Source organism: Nestor notabilis, unplaced genomic scaffold (genome assembly GCF_000696875.1).
Source record: "Nestor notabilis isolate BGI_N333 unplaced genomic scaffold, ASM69687v1 scaffold6493, whole genome shotgun sequence".
NCBI lineage: Eukaryota > Metazoa > Chordata > Aves > Psittaciformes > Psittacidae > Nestor > Nestor notabilis.
The window spans coordinates 1-17,731 of record NW_009923200.1 but is presented as its reverse complement, the minus strand read 5'-3'; the positions used below and the strand labels follow the sequence as shown (position 1 = coordinate 17,731).

Sequence of the window (17,731 nt, the reverse complement as noted above, 5' to 3'; positions counted from 1 at the left end):
CAGCAGAGTTTTACAAATTATTCACTTCCTTTAACAGGCTGAAATTGAAAGTTGAGCTGAATTTGGCTTTCAGACACTTCATAAAAAAAAAAAAGGGGTTAATACCTTCTCAAAACAAGCCACTATTAGGTACTGATTAGCTTATGATGAAATAAGTTTACAGACTTGAGTCCTAGTCCCTTATGAGAAATTGACTTAAAGTGAGCTATTTATGCAAGAGCACTTAAAAAACCCCAAAAGCTCTCTAATTTTTCTGATTCTGATTTTTCTGTGTCTCTGAAACAATCAATAGAAGAAGAGATGATTCAAGAGTTCTTAAAAATCAGGCTTTTGGTAGCCAAAATGGAAACAATCAAAGTTAGATCAACCTTTGTAAACCATCATCTAAACTTCTGGGGCCTAACCTTGCTGCGATGTCAAGCAGAGATGACAGCATTACAGATAAAACTCTCCATATTTATTACAAACAGTATTCTGCACAAAAGCTACCTAAATTAAGTAATACTGCAGATGAAAAAGAAAACAATAGGAAGTCAGGACATGCCACTGGTGTGGTTTAACAGCATGCTATATATGACACAAAAGCCTTTCACCTTTACGGTACTTGTGGCAGGTACTGTACAGGATGTATCATAGAAAAAGGTGACAGAAGAGCATCGGTCCTCGGCCAAAGAAAAGACTTTGACGCTGTATTAGACAACCACACAGACTCATGGGGCACCTGATGTGCCTAAAACTTGTGCTTTCCCAGATGCAGACTGATGTGCTATTTGACTTTCCAAAAGGGACCTCTGAATTCCCACCTCCATCAGATGAAAAGGAGACATGCTTGACAGGGAGAGAACGAAACAAACAGCTCTGCAGCACATCGAAGATGCAGAAGGCCAAGTTTTAGAGAGGAAAGACATTACTTTGTGCAAGTAAGTATTTGTTAGTGCGTGTGTCACCTCCAAAATAACTCCCTGCTGCAGCTGAAGCTTTGAACAGATCACAAAAATTCCTCTGGGGGCAAAGAAGGGTCATTTTGTGTATCTGTGGAGCATGGGAACATGCAGCCTGCAACACTACAGCAGTGCAGTGCACCTGCAAGGAAGCAGATGACTATCCACCACTACAATGTGCTGGCTTGCAAAATAACAATAGTTCCATTTTTAAAAGTTACACAGCCGTTTGCAACTATCTACTGCAGTTATTTTACATGGAAAACAAGTTCATTCTGGTCTTGACTGCGGAAAACATAAACATCTATTAATAGAAAAGAAACAAAGTTTAATTTGCTCATGGATCAGTGAAGTCCAAAAACGTGCCTTAATGTTGGATGGACTCTGCCCTTTCTCAGCATTTAAGATTCAGGAGCGAGGGCCAGCAGAGCTTAGAAGAAGACAGCCCTCACAGTTTGTATCCATTCCTAGCCTTACTGACTGCTGCCCCAGCAATAAACAACTCAGAAGCTGAATACCTGTTTGAATAAATAAGGCTCTCTTAAGAGGTAAGTTTATTTTCTTAAAGAAACCTCCAATGAAAAGAAAACCTAGTTTCTTTATGATGGATGGTAAAGGTTGTGGGCAGTAAGTTAAGTAGTATTCTCTTTAGGAAAAATATTATAAAAATGTGTGGATATAGAGCTAAAATATCACCTGCTAAACACGGGCTCTTAAAGAGGGTAAAACAGTGGTTCCAATTCTTTCATTTCTCACTTTTCAGGAGGAGATTCATCTGACTATCAGAGAGAATCTTTTGTTTAAATGCAATAGTAGGCACAAATTTAGAACTAGAACCTTTTGTTGGAAGTTATTATTTTAGATTTTTAACTTTTAAAACATTTCAAATGCAAAGGAAGCAGAACAGCAATCTAATGATAGATTCTGCTTTATGGGAATAAAATCACAGTCCTTTAAAAACAACTGAAAAAAAAAGAAATTACAAACTGGTTGGAGGTACCCCAGAAAATCCATGTGCTGATGTATTAGGATAAAGGTAGACAGATAATATTTTAATAGTGGAACTGCTGATGGCATGCATAGTACTGGTAAGGAATATTTTTGTAAGCGTACTTTCATTTGCACAGTTAGAAGTTCTTCTGCTGATGTTTTTCTCTGCATAAATAACAGCCACATTTGTGGGATTACCTGTTCAGTATCTAGTTTTTTATCTGCTCAAAAATCAAAAGAATAGTAGCTTTCATTTCCTACAGTGAAGATCTAATGCTGATCAATCATATTACGGAGCTGCAGAGAGAAATTATAAAAAAGATAAACTTGAAAACCAGCTTTCTGTTGGTGTGATTTATTCAGCATTCACAATTTTAGTGGGTAGAATTGGATAGACTTGGATTCTGCAAATCAAAAGAAAAAAGTGCCATGAGTCTTACATTATACTTAACAAATATTACATTGAGAATATCCTCCAACAATACACTTAAGCATCACCGGAAGCTGATTTCCTCTCTGTAGAAAGGTTTTTGATGGGGCTCTCCATTACCTTTGGACAGCTGCTTCTATACCATACATATGCACATCATGAATCTGTCACTGAAAATCACCTTGAGAAATTCGAGCTTGCAGTAAACATTCAGCAGCTCGCCACTGAATTTATCTGAATACAACTGTCTTCCTGAGTTGCTAATATTAAGTGTCTAAATCTCAGCTTACTGTATGCACAAAAGATTTCCAAGTAGCTTTGTGGGCTGTCAAGAAGCTAAGTATTTGCTGTAACTCTAGACTGCTGAGCAACTAGGTGCTGGCTTCGCGAAGGATCAAGCCTTCACAACTTTTTGTGCCCAGCTCCATATCCAAGCAGACAACCCACAGTATGTTTTACAAACAGTATCAGATACCTACAAAGCATCCAGCTCATAACTGTGGCCAGCAGACCGTGATGAGCCACTGTGAAAGCCAGATGACTGTGACTTCCTATGGTATTAGAAGACAGAAAGCAAGTTCAGTAGTTCCTCATCCAGCAATCCTGCTCGTGAGGAGTCCTACCAAGACAGGGGACTGCTGGAGGCAGGACAGACAGGGATGCACTGTATGAGGCTTTGACAATTCTCAGTTACACCCTCCTCTGGAATGAGTTTTGAGAAAGGCCAGGGCTAGAGGGATGTAAAGCAGCAACTGTCCATTTTCAGGACACCCTGTGAAACACAGGGCACAGTGGAGAATAGAGATGTGCTCTCTGTCTTTTAGGTCATTCGCCTCCATTCAGATTCATTATTCCAACACCAAAACGAGTTTGTGCAACACTCAGAGCAGACAAGAGACTCAGTGGTCTGCGACTTTTGCAAAGGTCAGAGGTTTTTTTCAGTTATAATTATCTGAATAAAACTTGACACTTTACAAAATGTGCAGGGAGTATCATTCTCACTTTTTGTAAGCGGAGAAAGACTGACATGTGCTGAACGAGCAATTCATTTACCATCAGTGAATCAGTGGCAGACTCATGAAAAGAACATGTGAATCCTGGCTCAAATTATCCTCTCTCCGACTGGCAGATGACACTGCTTCCCCCACTGACACTCCTTTCACTGAACAGTGGGTTTAGACTGATTTTCATGAACCCTCCTGAACACTCCCTAGTGTGATATTACATTTCTTCTCAACCCCTCTGCTACGATGCAAATGCAGCGAATCCCCATTTTGTAGCACATCAAGCTGAAACTGCATCAGCTTCTTGCCATAGGGATGACTCTAAGGCAAAAAAAGCAAACTCTCACATGCGCTGCTTTGCTTTGCTGGGGGAACCATCTGATATGAATACTTGTTTCCCTTAAAAACTGCTCTGCTGAGGTTCAGTAGATTAAAGCATCTTTGCTGGCAGCAGCCTGGGCAGTTTTTCATAGCATCATACATCACTGGTGTAAAGAAACAAAACCAAAAAACAATTCCTTCCTTTACAGGTGACATGAACCTTGAAGAGTATTTTGCAAGAACTGGCTATAACGGTTCCCTTGAAAAACAAGATTTGGAAACCTTAACTGATATATTCCAGCACCACATCCGTGCTGTTCCCTTTGAAAACCTCAGCATCCATTGCGGGGAGAAAATAACTTTGGAGCTGGAGCATGTGTATAACAAAATTGTGCAGAGGAAGCGGGGTGGCTGGTGCATGGAAAACAACCAGCTGTTGGGCTGGGTCCTAAAACATCTGGGGTACGACACCAGCTTTCTGGGAGCGTATGTGTTCAATCCACACCAAAACGCGTATGCCACCCTCATGACCCATCTCCTTGTAAAAGTAGTTATTGATGGCAAAGCCTATATTGTTGATGGAGGCTTCTCCAGCCGATGGAGCTTGTGTCGGGGAAAGACCAGCCCCAGGCTCCCGGCATCTTTCGCTTCACAGAAAAAAATGACATCTGGTACCTCGAGAAAATGAGACGGAAACAATATATCCCCAATCAAAACTTCTCTAACTCCGATCTTCTGGAGAAAAAAGACTGTCGGAAAGTTTACATGTTCAGCCTCGAGCCACGGACAGTGGAAGATTTCCGTTTCCAGTGCACGTACCTTCAGACCTCTCCAGACTCCCTCTTTACGAAGAAGTCCATCTGCACCCTCCAGACCACCGATGGCTTTCGAGCGCTAATTGGGTGGACACTCACTGAGACCACATACAACTACAAGGAAAATATGGATCTGGTGGAATTTGTAACTCTTGAAGATGAAGAAGTGGAAAAAACCCTCAAAGAGAAATTCAACATAACCCTTGATAGAAAACTTGTCCCAGTTAATGTCAAAGGATTTTACACAATCTAAGTGACCAGGAAAACCTACACTAATGCTACGTATATACAGTACCTCCTGCTTTCTGCACAATCACCACTGAAAGATAACAGGATTCTTTGCAGGCAATTGAAAGAGAAATACATTAATATGAGGTTAAAGTGAATTTTGCTCTGGGAAAAATCACAGTCAGGTAGATAACAAAAAAGAAAAAAAGAAAATCTTAAGTCAGGTAGATAGAATTATTTGCTGTGAGATGACTGCATTCAATTTTAGGCACAAATGTAGGATCTGATTTGAATCTGCATATAAACCTGGGTAAGAAATATGTCTGGGGAATTTTGGAGTGCCTATAGCACATAAATAGGACTATGGATTATTAATTGTGATATGCTGCCAACACATTTTCTATGGTTATTATAGGGAGAAAAGTAATCTGTGAGCATTTAGACAATGAAGTACACATTTAGAACTTCATTTTTCACAGGATCTAACCACCTGCAGCTCATCTCACTTCTCTACCTTTAATATAAGTAAAACAATGTCATCCTTGAAAGGAGCATTAGGAGCCATAATTCTTTCACCATCACCCTTAGACAAAACATAGTACAAAATGAAAATTACCACCATGTGCATTCCTTTTGCCATTACTGCAGTAAACTGCCCAAAGTAATTTCTGGTATGTACATATTGTTCCAGTGATGAAAACTGAATATATTGCAGCATTATTGTGGCTGATGGGCTCTAAGGAGATACCTACAAGCTCTTCTTCCGACAAGTAATCATCCTTTAAAGGGTGAAAGAGGCTTAAATGTCACAACCAGCTTAGATTTACTTCTGTCCCAAAAGGGTGGAAACATGGTGTTTTTAGCATTGCAAGTTTTTTGTATAAGAAAGGTAGAACAATGAAGCTAACGTCACTATACTCTTAATTCTGCCCCCTTTGCATATAACCAATACGGGAGTCCATACAGGTATCCTGAACGAGTACCACTTAGCACAGAAGCATTCATGTCACGAATGTTAATTCAGCTGTATCAAAGTGAAAAAAAAGACAACCAAATCTAAAGGAACCTCTTTCTTTAGAATCATTTCACAATCACATTTCCCCATTTTTAACAAACTGTTGTTCCCCCTATCCTGCTGCTCTGCAAAAATCCGAATCGGTGAAATCACTAGAAAAGGGAAACATTCTCAAACGCATCAAAAAATAGCTGAAAAACTGAAAACCACCCTTTCTCCCTCATCTACAATAATCCCTAGTATTGGTCAAATGTTGATTTCTCCTACCGATAATACAGTTTTGCTCAAAGAAATCATCTGATCACAAATCTCACAAATGCTGTAACTGTATACCTGAAAACAAATAAAGTAAAAACATAAAGGAGTTGCTTTAAGTACAGATTGCCTACTGTGTAACTGCTGCACACATGATTTGCTAGCTAAATGAGGTCTGCTCATTCACGTTATCGATCTGCTGGCCAACACTTCCCACCACAAATTTCTTGAACCATACAGGCCAATAATGAAAAAATTTGACAGCAGTGTTGGAGATAGCAAGTTCCTACAGGTTCCTGGATAAAGAGCTCAAAGGCTGAGGAAGAAGATGACCACCAAAGAGGACGCCCAGTAGCTTCCTCTGCTGTGCTTGGCAGCCAGCAGCTCTAGGCTAGTAGTAGTGTGTGTCAGCTCTTCCCTACTGACCAGCTGTGGTGGCAGCTGATGGCCTGGGTGCTCATGTACTTGTAAGAACCAAAGGCCAAGCAAGAGGTGACAAGGGACACTGGAAGAACTGAGGGGGGAACAAAGATTTTCTATAAATAATGGAACTAAGGACTTAACTCCATAATTTGTGTTTGTATTATTCTCTCATCCTAAGGTCCAATTTTACCCCTTTATAAATGATTGATGAAAACAAGGTGGCCCCTGAGATCCCAAGGAACATTACAAGCTTCAAAACACTCACCACCTCCATTCTAGCTGCTGGCAATTCACCCAGGTCACCAAACCATATTTGTCTGCTCAATGAACTACAGTTTTCTCATGCTGCTGCCTTTTGTCTTGAGGACAGCCAGGAACAGACTGGTTATTTTGCCTCCTAACTTCCCTAAAGATGTTCCTGCTGTTGCTCCCAGGTAACCCTTCAGGTTATGGTATGTAAGGGTTTTGTGGGAAGAGGTCTGTGGACTCATTATCAGCATTTTTAACTGTGCCTGCAATAATGGGCAACTCAAACCAGACACCCCCTTCTACTATTTAGCTCTTACTAAAGATCTACAGGGCTTCAACCCTCTCCCTGTCTCCATCTGTTGACAACTACTCTTGAGTGGGATTCTTCCTCTTGAGATGACAATTATAACCAGGTCCTCACTGTGCAACATCAAATCTCACAAAGAAACGTCAACACATACAGCTGAGGAGCAGCTTCACAGTTTAACTAGAGCTCCCCAAAAGCTGACAAAAACAGGTTATCGAGGTGTGAATGCCAGACCCAAAAATGCCTCAAAGGTTTGAGTTGAGAAAGGTGTAAAAACAAACAAAACCAAACAAACCCTGAAGCCTCATGCTGGTGGGGTTCCATTAGCAAGGCATTATTGCAAGAGGCAGATGCTCTCACAGCCAGAAAGAAAAGAAATGACCAAGTCCTTAAAGCATCAGCTCTTAGAGAAACTTGCATTTGAATGCAGTAGGAAAACACGGGATGTTTGACATCCTTCACCACCACTATGCTTTATTAACACTGAGAAAGGTTTAAGCAACTGTGCAGTTTCAGTTGTTGACTGTTGTTGCAATGAAGAACAAAACCTCAGAACCCCCTACCCAGGACTTGTCTAATTCCAAATACAATTTAAAATTATGGTATTTCAATTAACAGAAAGATGAGACTATTTTTTTTAAATCTGAATGCTGGATTAAATCCCAGACTCCCAGCCCAGCTGCCTATTAAACACACATGCAATGCCCAATAGCAAGGACAGCCACCCGTGACTATAGAATTGCACAATAGAGTGTCTTACTAGAAAGCAGGACACATAACAGATGAAACATGGTTCAAATTCCATGGCACCACTGAACATCCTCCCCCCTACCCAAGGAATCAAAGTTTAATCAGCTCATGCATTACTAAAGGGAGGATACAGGATGTCTCACTTCAGTTGGACTCTGGTCCCAGACTTTTCAGGATCTAATACTAAGCAGAATTAAAGTAACAAAACCTGAAACATGAGCAAGAAAGATGAAGCTGTACAATACTTCCATGTTTCCAAGATGAACAGTTATTACAAGAAATAAACTGTCAGCCTGTCAAAGAGAGGGGAAAGAACTTTACCTGAGAAGAGACACTCTTAAACTTAACACTCTGTGATCTGTCAGTGAGCACAAACCACAATACACACTTTGCTTTGCTTGCTTTAATAGGTGCCTTGGTGTAACAGGCACAAACACTTCTGGTGTCTGATAACTCTTTACCCACTGAATTCTGCACATAGCCATTTTAACAAAAATGTTTACTACTTACCCAACTAGCTTTTGTTCTCAAAGAACTGCTTTTCTTTTAGAAACAAGACTATGTGGGAAAGTTCTACAGCTTAGGAAGCTGCACATGAAAATGCATCTGCATTTGAGACTGTTTCACAGCCAAGAAATCTTAAATTAATGTAGGTTCACATGATGAATATTTCACCACCAAACTTACGTCTCTGTCAAGAGTAGTTCAAGCACAGATTTTATACAGCAGAATGTTTCTACCCTGGCTAAGAAGCTACAGCTAGACCTAAAATACATACATATATGTATTTGCAAGATCGGAAATACAGATAGGTATTTCAGAAGATCCCATCATAAAATGCCTGCTTGTAACTTTGCACACTTAAAACACATTTAAAAAGTCACGTAGAGATGATTCTTAGTTTCGTCTTGCTTATAATAATGCACTACGAATGGTGCTTTTAAAGGTGCACTGAGTAACTCCCCACGAGTAAGAGATTATGCTCAGAATTAGTAGTTGTCTCACTGTAGCACTTCAACAGCTCATCTAGCCACCAGCTAAACATGAATGCTGAGCACCCAGATTTGAATATAATAAACCAAAATCTATCATTTCTTCACGGTCAGTGTTGGGAATGTTTAAGAAACAGAAGAACCACTCTTCTCCCCCTACCCAAATCTCAAAATCACAGATTTTTCTAGGAAACTAACTAGAGTTCACTCACACTGACGTACCATACCACTCACATTTCCAGCTCCTTTACATGACACCACTGGAACCTTCTCCAAACCACTGTCTCTCAGGGTGTGCAATTGCAGTGACATCTCCTGGTTGCTGGTGGTTCACTAGAATACACTTTTACCCCCCATCAACTACCAGCTATGCGGAAATTCTCTCTCCATTGAAGGTATGTGTCCAGATAGAGGGGCATAATTTTCCTACTAATAAGCAGGTAAGAATAACAGGATACATGCTGAGTTTTTCTTGGGATGATCAACAATAAATCACTTCCAAGCTCAAGTCACATCTTCCACGGGAAGAAAAATGTCTTGCCATCATTAACTTCTTTTCAGCTAGCAATAATATATGATCAGGTTTTAAGTAATTCAACCAGTAGTGTTTAATTAGCTCTGAAATGCATCTCAGATCATGAATCACACACTTTTCACCTGCACGAGGTCCCCTGACTAAGTTAAAGGTGTATTTCACTTTGCATGTGTGATCCATCTTGAATATCTAATGAGGTGCTCTTGATATACAGGTAGTTCATATATCACAGGCAAAAACCAGCAGACACACAGGCTCCCTCTTTATAAAACTGAGTTTCACATCTTGCTTCACGGAGTTGATAAAGAAAGAAAACCAAAAAGCCTCTTGTGCCTGTAACAGAATGGCCACTACTTGCTTCAATTTAGAAGAACTCCTCTTTCTCCAGAGAATCAGCATTAAGGATAAGTAACTCAGACATCTAGCTGGGGAAATGAAGTAATAGAAAGAAATAGTCCCTGTTGAAAAGCAGAGTACAGAGAATTGCTACAATTTTAGGCAAGACCACACTGACATTTTTCAGAGCACTGACTGATCAAAGAGCAGGATGTTTTTGTCCTAACATTACTTCAGATGGCTTCATCACACGCTGAACAGGCAGAGTCATGCAGTCAACTAATATTTAGGGACATCTGTGACCAGCATAAAACAGGATCTCTGATATCAGAACTTATTAAGCATCATGTTTTACATTAAATTAGCTAAACCACAAGCATTAAACACATACACACACACAAAAAAAATATCAGTTTTTATTCAGCTTTCAAATGTTTCTGAAGCTGTTACTACGCTTTTACGACAAGACCTCGATAATTAGAAGATTGGATTATTTTTTTTTTGCTGAAAAAGAGACAAGATTAGGAAGACAGAAATTAAGACTCACAATCTGCTCAACTGTCAAACCGTAAATGTTGCCCAATATTTGGCTTGCTCTATATATTTATTAAAAAAAAAAAGTTTTACTGCAAGCCCTTCTATTTTTAAATGAGCTTTATAAAAATAAACAAAACTGGGTTTATGTCTGTTCTTTTCCCATCTTATTTTTAGCATAGAAAAAAAAAAAAAAGACGTTTTTCTGGGGTCTTCTTTCAATCTGAAGGCAGCAAAGGTTTCATTTTCATAATAAATAAAGCAGTGAAAGCTGAACTGCCTTACTGGATCGGACAAAGCTGTACTCCAAATACTTCTTTCAGATGTTAACATACATTGCAAATAATGTTGCTCTAAACTGCATGTGACACTTGATGTAGTTATGCACAACGTTTAAAAAGAATGATGGGGTTATTGCACAGTAGAAGCTGCTGAGAGTGGTATGTAAAAGTTTCAATAAGAACTGACTCAGATTTACAAATCTATCCTTTACACTAAACAGCAAGTCCTTCAAACAATCTCAGTTTGTGTACTATATTTGGTAGATAATGTTTCCATTAGCTCCAGTGGTGCAGCTGACATTAGTCCCGAGGTTTTAAGAACTTTTTCTTAGCTTTTTTGCTAGGCCTTATCTCAATATTCTCACAGTCTTCTTCATCCATGAGTACACGGTGGTCTCTTTTTCTCATGAATTTCTTCCCTATTGTTCCCACTAATGTTTCGTATCTGTGAAGTTAATAAAAAATTAACAGCTTTTACTAAAACCAGACAAAATTTCAGTGGAGCAAATCATAAATCTAATCACCAGCTTAAGTGGTGTAAAAAAGCTGTTCATCAGAATCTTAAGAAGCACAAGTACTACATTATCACTTACTACATCATTCATTTTGGTAATTCGGTTTTGTTAGTAATTTGGAACAAGGAGGAAATTAGCATGAAATACCTGGATAACAAAGGGCAGAAAACCCCAAAAAAATCTTATATGGAGTTTGAGATTCAGGGGATGGAGATTCCACTGAATACACACCAAAATTCCTTGAAAATCAGTGCCGTAAAGTACTGTATCTGCTGGTAGTTTTTCTGTTTTGTTTTGTTTGTTTGCTTGCTTTTTGGGTTTATTTTCCCCACATATAATGCAGTAATATATCATATTCCTAGCTAATATTGATTATGTCATAAAACATAACTTACCTTCTGGCCATTTCTGCATCTGACACATCAGCCTCCATTTTATCATCCACTTCAATTTCTTCTTTCTTATTCATAGAGTTCATTTGGATCATTAACTTCTGAGAATGAAGAAAGAAATAGCTTAACCACACAAGAAATAGCTTGACACAATGGCAACTATGCTGAAATTCACTGGTAGGAGAAACGCATTAAAGATAAGAATCAAATTTAATAATTCTTTTGTTCCCACTCAGGCTAGAGCATACTGCTAGGAAAACTCAAGAAGAAAAGGCAACATGCCTGCCTGTTACTCTGCGGAGCTTGAGAGTTTGCCTTTGGGAAAAGAGGCAACATAGAGACAAGGTATTCAGCATATTGTACTATCCAAACGTCCTAAAGGGGATGCCAGGCATCTTCAGGAGACCAGAGAATTAGATCATAATTAATTTTTCATTGTTATGTTAGCACACAGTCTTTGGTTCTGTTAAGAAGGAAAAATATCTGCAAGCATACACAGTAAAAACCATGTAGCAATAATGTGCCAAGTCACAGTGAGAGCAAGTTCAAAGTAACTAAAAACCCCCTAGTAATTCACCTTACATAGCCTTTTGCACATCTTGGTCTTTACACCTTCAATCCTCTTGCTTCAGTTCAGTGGTAACATTTTTATTACTATCTCAGTGTAGTTCTACCAGCATGAATTATGCGGGAAAGAAATCAAAGAGTCTCTTGCTCAGAATTTTTACTTTGGAACTGTAAGCCCTTACTTACACAAGTAAGTGTTGAATAAATGGGGTTGAATGTTTTTAGATTAGACTCTCAATTAAATAGCAGGAGTAAAAGTGAGCTATTGTTTTGGTGAGCAGCATGTGGGACAGTCTCCTCACCTCAGGGAAGGAAAATCCACAGGAGCCATGCAATTACTGACCATCAACACAAGGAGATAAAAAACTTCTGTTTACCAGATGCTGCATTGATCAACATTTTGGTTTGAATCATGGGCTTCCTGTACATGGGAGGATTTATGGAAGGTGTTAAAAAGGCCAAACAGCATGCAGAGCTTCAATCCTAATGCGAGACTACCTCAAAACATTTAAATGTTACCTCAATTTCTGGATTGAATCCTTTGAAGGACATCCTGCCATAAAGGAGTTCCTCACATAGCACAAAGCTTCGCTCTTCTACGATAAAGGACCTGCATGAAACCCCAAACCGAGCACTTTGTCAAACAGTGCACTTCAAACTAATCACATTAAGCGAATGCAAAAAGCATTTGCTGTCTTCCCCCCAATAAACAGAACCACAGTGTATTCTAAACCATCAGCTACTTTCTGAAGCTTAATTGCTCTGATAAATCTTCCAATACAAGGATCTTGGAGTGCAAAGGAATACTTCTTGCCAGTAAAGCTGTGCCAGTTCCACAAGCAAAATTAACTCTCCTGACAAAAAGCGTTCTTTGCTGGTATGATTCCACCTACATGAATGCTTTTGCCAGAATAAAAATACCACATAAATATCACTCTCCAGGTGGCATTACTATACCAGCAAAAGCTTCTAATTAATTTTTCATTGTGATGTTAGACTTGGCATTACTGAGTCTGTCAGGGTATAAAACACTGTGCAATTCTCTGTTCAGCACAGAGATTTCCCCTTTCTCCCTCCTTTTTTCCCTCTCTTGATGACCATAGAGTGAGAAAAGAAACATGACCCTGAGGTGTTCATAACACACGTTAGGTAAAAGCACTTCTGTGAGCTGTTCCTTCCTTCTTTTCCTTACACACATATGTCTCTCTTCCCTCGTCCTCTTCATCTCCCATGTAAAACAAACTCCTGTGGGCACAGGAAGTTAGGCTAAAGTAATCAAGCTCATTCTCCTACCTCAGGTAGGATCAGTTAAACATCTACCACAAACAGCAGAGATCCATCTAACCTGTCCAATGTCTTCCAATGATGAAGACTCCAGCGTCTCCTAAGGCAATCTACTGCAGTGCCTCAATAGCCTTACTGTTAGAAAAATTCTCCCAATGTACAGCTTGAACCTTCCTTGCTGCAACTGAACCTCAAACACGTATTTTATCAATGACCTTATTCAACCACAGTTAGTTCCCTGGATCCCAGCTTTTTTAAAACTGGTGTATGCTCTCCCTCAGTGGCATTTTTGTCCTCTTCTGAAAGGACAAAAATTGAGCAATTTTAAAAGCAGTTCTCTTGCTATTTAAAGCACCTTTGTAAATAGCATGAATGGACGTTTTCTTCCTTATTAGTTAAGTCTTCCTTTATTTTTTGCCATGCTCTCTCCTATTTCAAAACAGGATTTGAAGTGAGCTGGACTCAAGAAAACAAAACTGTCCTGAATGGACCTAACCGTGAGACTGGAGCTGAATTTACTAACACAGGGTTTCAAACTTCCTTTTGCAAACGAAGGGAAAAAGCAGCAATGAATGAGTTGGTCCCTGCCTGAAAGAACCTAATTACATGCATCCAGAAGAATGTGCAAGTGAAAAAAACAACACACGCAAGAAATTAAAGTAGGTCAAACTTCACTAGGCAACCTTGAGAATGTCCCTGAAAATAGGTAACAAAAAAAAAGCTGTAATGCCAGTCTGTCATTATTTTTGCTGCAATTAATTGGTTAGCAATAATACTGTTTTATAGAAAAAAAAAAATATATGCATATTCTATTCCCACTCCACAACAATCTAATGATGACAAGAAGTACAAAAACGTTCAAGCTTACTCTTTCGCCTTTTTGACTGGTACATCAAGATACCAGTGTTCTTCATTAATGACCTTCTTTTCTTCTTCTTCTAGCTCTTTTTTGGTTTGTGCATCCAAACCCCTTTGCATGAACTACAAAGACAGACACATATACACACAGTTTCAATTTTTTGCATCATGAGTATGTTCAAACATCCAACAATTCCATGACAACAATTATCCATTACATAATATTTAGTAGTTGATAAAAGTAAAGTTTTTTTGTGATTTTTCTCTGGGTTTCCTCTAAGTTTGGGCAAACAGGTAATGGAAAAGCAAATAACTACTGGTCACAGCTATCTGCTGGTCACTGTCCTTAGAGAGAAACAGACCTTTCCTGGTTAGTTTTGATTCTACAAGTTATTACAACTCTCTAACTTTCCTATGAGAGAACATACTGATGTTAGTTATTGCTGCATATGTGACACCAACACCACTCGTACAAATGGCACTGGAGCTCAAAGTTAGAGGTAGGTCATACCAGATTGCCCATTTTTGGAAACATCTATACTTTCAACCGTTCTCTTATTTTCTCCATTTGCATTTGCAGCTCTGAAGGCTGGAATGTGCCTGTGGAAGTGCAAAAAGAAACTGAGGCTACGAAAAGAAGTCTTCTGTTTCGAGTTGTACTAAAGGAAGATGTTACCAGCTCCATCAAATTCTCATTGTTGACCTACCAAAGTAACAGTCAAGCGGTATGTGTAAGCACCTTAACTCACTGCAGAAACAGCCTGCCAAATTAGTTGAGACCAGTAACTTAGTTGAGGGTAAGACTGCTATTTTTCCCTAATACAACGACATTCCTGTAAATTGCCTCCTCAGCGACAACTTTTGGCAGAGGATGGAAATAGGCAGGTAGGAATGGTAACCTCTCTCACAGCTGTGAGTAAAAGAGGACATCTGTCACAGCCTACATAAAATTGCTGAGAGTGCAAAAGTACCGACCTACTGAAACATCCCTTTTATTTCCAGATGTCTCAACTCAAGTGCCTGAACTGAGTGACAATTCAGGTATTAACAATGTTAACCAAACATGCTGAAAAGAGCAGAAGTCTCCACAATTTTGTGGTAACATCCATCTTATATTCTCACATCCCTAGGAGCTGGGACCTCCCTTAAGGTCTATAGAAAGTGTCTAAATAACTGCATCTGTCAGAGGTGTACATTTATACCAGTGTAATTCCCAGCTAGAGGCAAGTCTACCAGTACAGTTTATACGTGCTCCTGTACAAAGATTGCTTTGTGGATATCAAAGCATACCTGTATGTGCAACACTGCAGAGGAATTCTACATCAGCTAGTTTTTCCCCCCTCATTTGTAGCAGCATCATTTTTTGTCCTTATATAAGCCTGCAGGCTGACAGTTAACGTGCCAGTGGGGAACACTAGGCTTGGACATAGTTCAGGTCCCAACTAAAATGGGCTTGGTTGGGGATAGATCCTAAGAAGGCATCACAGAACACTTCCCTTGCACAAAAAAAAACCCCAAATGCATTGCTGACCTTATTTAAAATATAAAGGCAATATAGATCTATAATATATGTATTACATATACCCCACACACCTTTTCAGTTTTAACAAAATGCCCCCGTAAACCAAACCAAACCAAACACCAAGGTAAAAGCCAATACAAGGCTTTTGTGATTGCGAAATAGAAAATAAATATTTTCTATTTATATTTCTATTTGCATCTAATGTACAAGATCTTTAATGAAATAAAAATTGACTTTCGTTTTCTGAGTCAATTCAAAATCCATCAAAGCTTTCCAATTAAAATTACAGTATCTTCTCGAGGAAAATAAGTGAATCTATCATGTGGAAAACCACACTGCTCAAGGAAATTGGTTAGCCAGTCAGAAAACTCAACAGAAGAAATTCTGCTACAAGCACCCAATTAAATAATCATTTCACATTACATTTTAAAGATTATGTTCCTAAAGATTAGTACAGGAATAACGAGATAAAAAGTATGTGATCACATTTATCTAAAATGTAAACACACACGGATGAATTAAAAAACAGACCCATCATGGTCTACAGAGTATGTACGTCAGAAAGAGTGGTTTATTTGGATTAAGTTTCCCCAAGCAATGGCACCTGAATCAAATGGTGCAAGATCTAAAAGCACGAGCCACACTTTAATATCAAGCACATGTAGCCCAGTACTTAATGCAAATGGTCTTCACAAGGCTACCACCGACCACTTATCACCTTTGGGTTCCACTTCACCCGTCTGCTGAATTGTGATAATACATCTTATCAGCACCTGCGGAGGCAGCTGCTAAAGGATTAATTAAAACATTTGTAAACAAGAAGATCTGCAGAAGGGAAGTGCTAAATACAAGATCTGTGTATGACCTTTTCAAAACCTTTTCATCTCTTCAAAGCTGGTTACTGCTGCCTGGACTGTAAACCTGCAAATGTCATGGCAGCACATTCACAAGCTGGTTCTCCACAGGCTTTTATGGAAGAAAATCTAAGAACTGGCTTTTGAAATCTCCAGGGGGGTTAATTAACTGGCAAACAACAGGAGCAGAAATTTCACTTTAAAAGAGTATTACAAAAAAATAAGAAAAAATAACGATGCTGCAATCCAGAAGTCTTATGCTATCGTACACTGATGGCTAATTAAGCTCAACATCTACTCCCTTTTGACAGTGAGGCAAGCTGTGTTCCTTTCCCTCTGTGCACAACTTTTAGTCTTTCATTAGCAGCATTTGTTAATTGCGGTAAATATTCCACCATCCTACTGTAGCAGAGTATACTTTATGTGAAATATTGAACTGAAGTCAGCTGAACTCCTCTCAGACACTGTCTGAAATACAGTCCCGTATAAACATGTGGAGGGAAAAATGGTTAAACGAAACACCACAAGCAAGAAGCCACAAAGGCCCTGTCACACTCTGTTATAAAACTTTACTGGATATTAACATTTTAAAAGAACTTAATGGCAACTCAACTTTTACTGGTTGTTTTCCAGCAATAAAGAACCATCAATCACAGGAGATTGTACTCTACTGAATTAAGGTGTTGTAGTACACGACGTGAAGCAGAATCCATTAGTTAGTAAGTGGAGACTAATTTCACACTGGTTTTGACATGACAGTCACAAATCCAAGGCTAACAGACACAATATTATGAACAGCCCTTGCGTCTATGAGTTGGGAAAGGCGGTTAACACCGCCATTCAGGCTGGGTGTTTTATTAGCCAGCAATGTAAACAGACAAAAAATGGACGTAGTAAAAGAAAATAAACCTTTTATTTTCCCTCAAGATTAACATCCCTTCCAAGCAAAGTGAACAACATTAATACTTTAACTTCAACCCGTGTGCATGGTAGGGGCAGAAGTCTTGTCATTTCTCCGTTCACAATACACTCTATAGAGAAGACTCTCAAATGATGCCCTGAAGAAGGCAAGACTTCTGCTGCAAACATGAAGTTGCTTTCCTAGATCACACCCTGCAGTCGGTAACCGAGACCTCCGGCCGGCGTTTAAGCAGCCCGGAACTGGGTGACAGCGCTCTGAAACCGGCCAAGCTGGAGGGGAGCAGCCTGCACTGCTGGGACGCGAAGACACACAGGGATGTAGTATAAAGCGTGGTTATGGGAGGCAGGAAACAGGTCAGGACACACCGGGAAGACGCCAGGGCAGGGGCTGGCTCACCCCGCAGTCCCCGCC

The 17,731-nt window shown here is 39.4% G+C and overlaps 2 protein-coding genes across 2 annotated transcripts; one reads left to right on the top strand and one right to left on the bottom strand.

The window, feature by feature from the left end:
• The first annotated feature begins 3,900 nt into the window (after positions 1-3,900).
• On the top strand, positions 3,901-4,754 carry LOC104403771 (arylamine N-acetyltransferase, pineal gland isozyme NAT-10-like). Its single transcript, XM_010012016.1, is given in 2 exon segments — positions 3,901-4,273; positions 4,276-4,754. Coding segments are annotated over 2 exon segments (852 nt in total).
• Positions 4,755-10,706: 5,952 nt separating this feature from the next.
• MPHOSPH6 (M-phase phosphoprotein 6) lies at positions 10,707-14,142 on the bottom strand. The gene is made up of 4 exons (XM_010012015.1): positions 14,033-14,142; positions 12,400-12,490; positions 11,317-11,414; positions 10,707-10,851 (listed from the first exon to the last, which is right to left on the bottom strand). Exons 1-4 carry the CDS (start codon positions 14,140-14,142, stop codon positions 10,707-10,709), a joined length of 444 nt encoding a protein of 147 aa, XP_010010317.1.
• Positions 14,143-17,731: the final 3,589 nt, after the last annotated feature.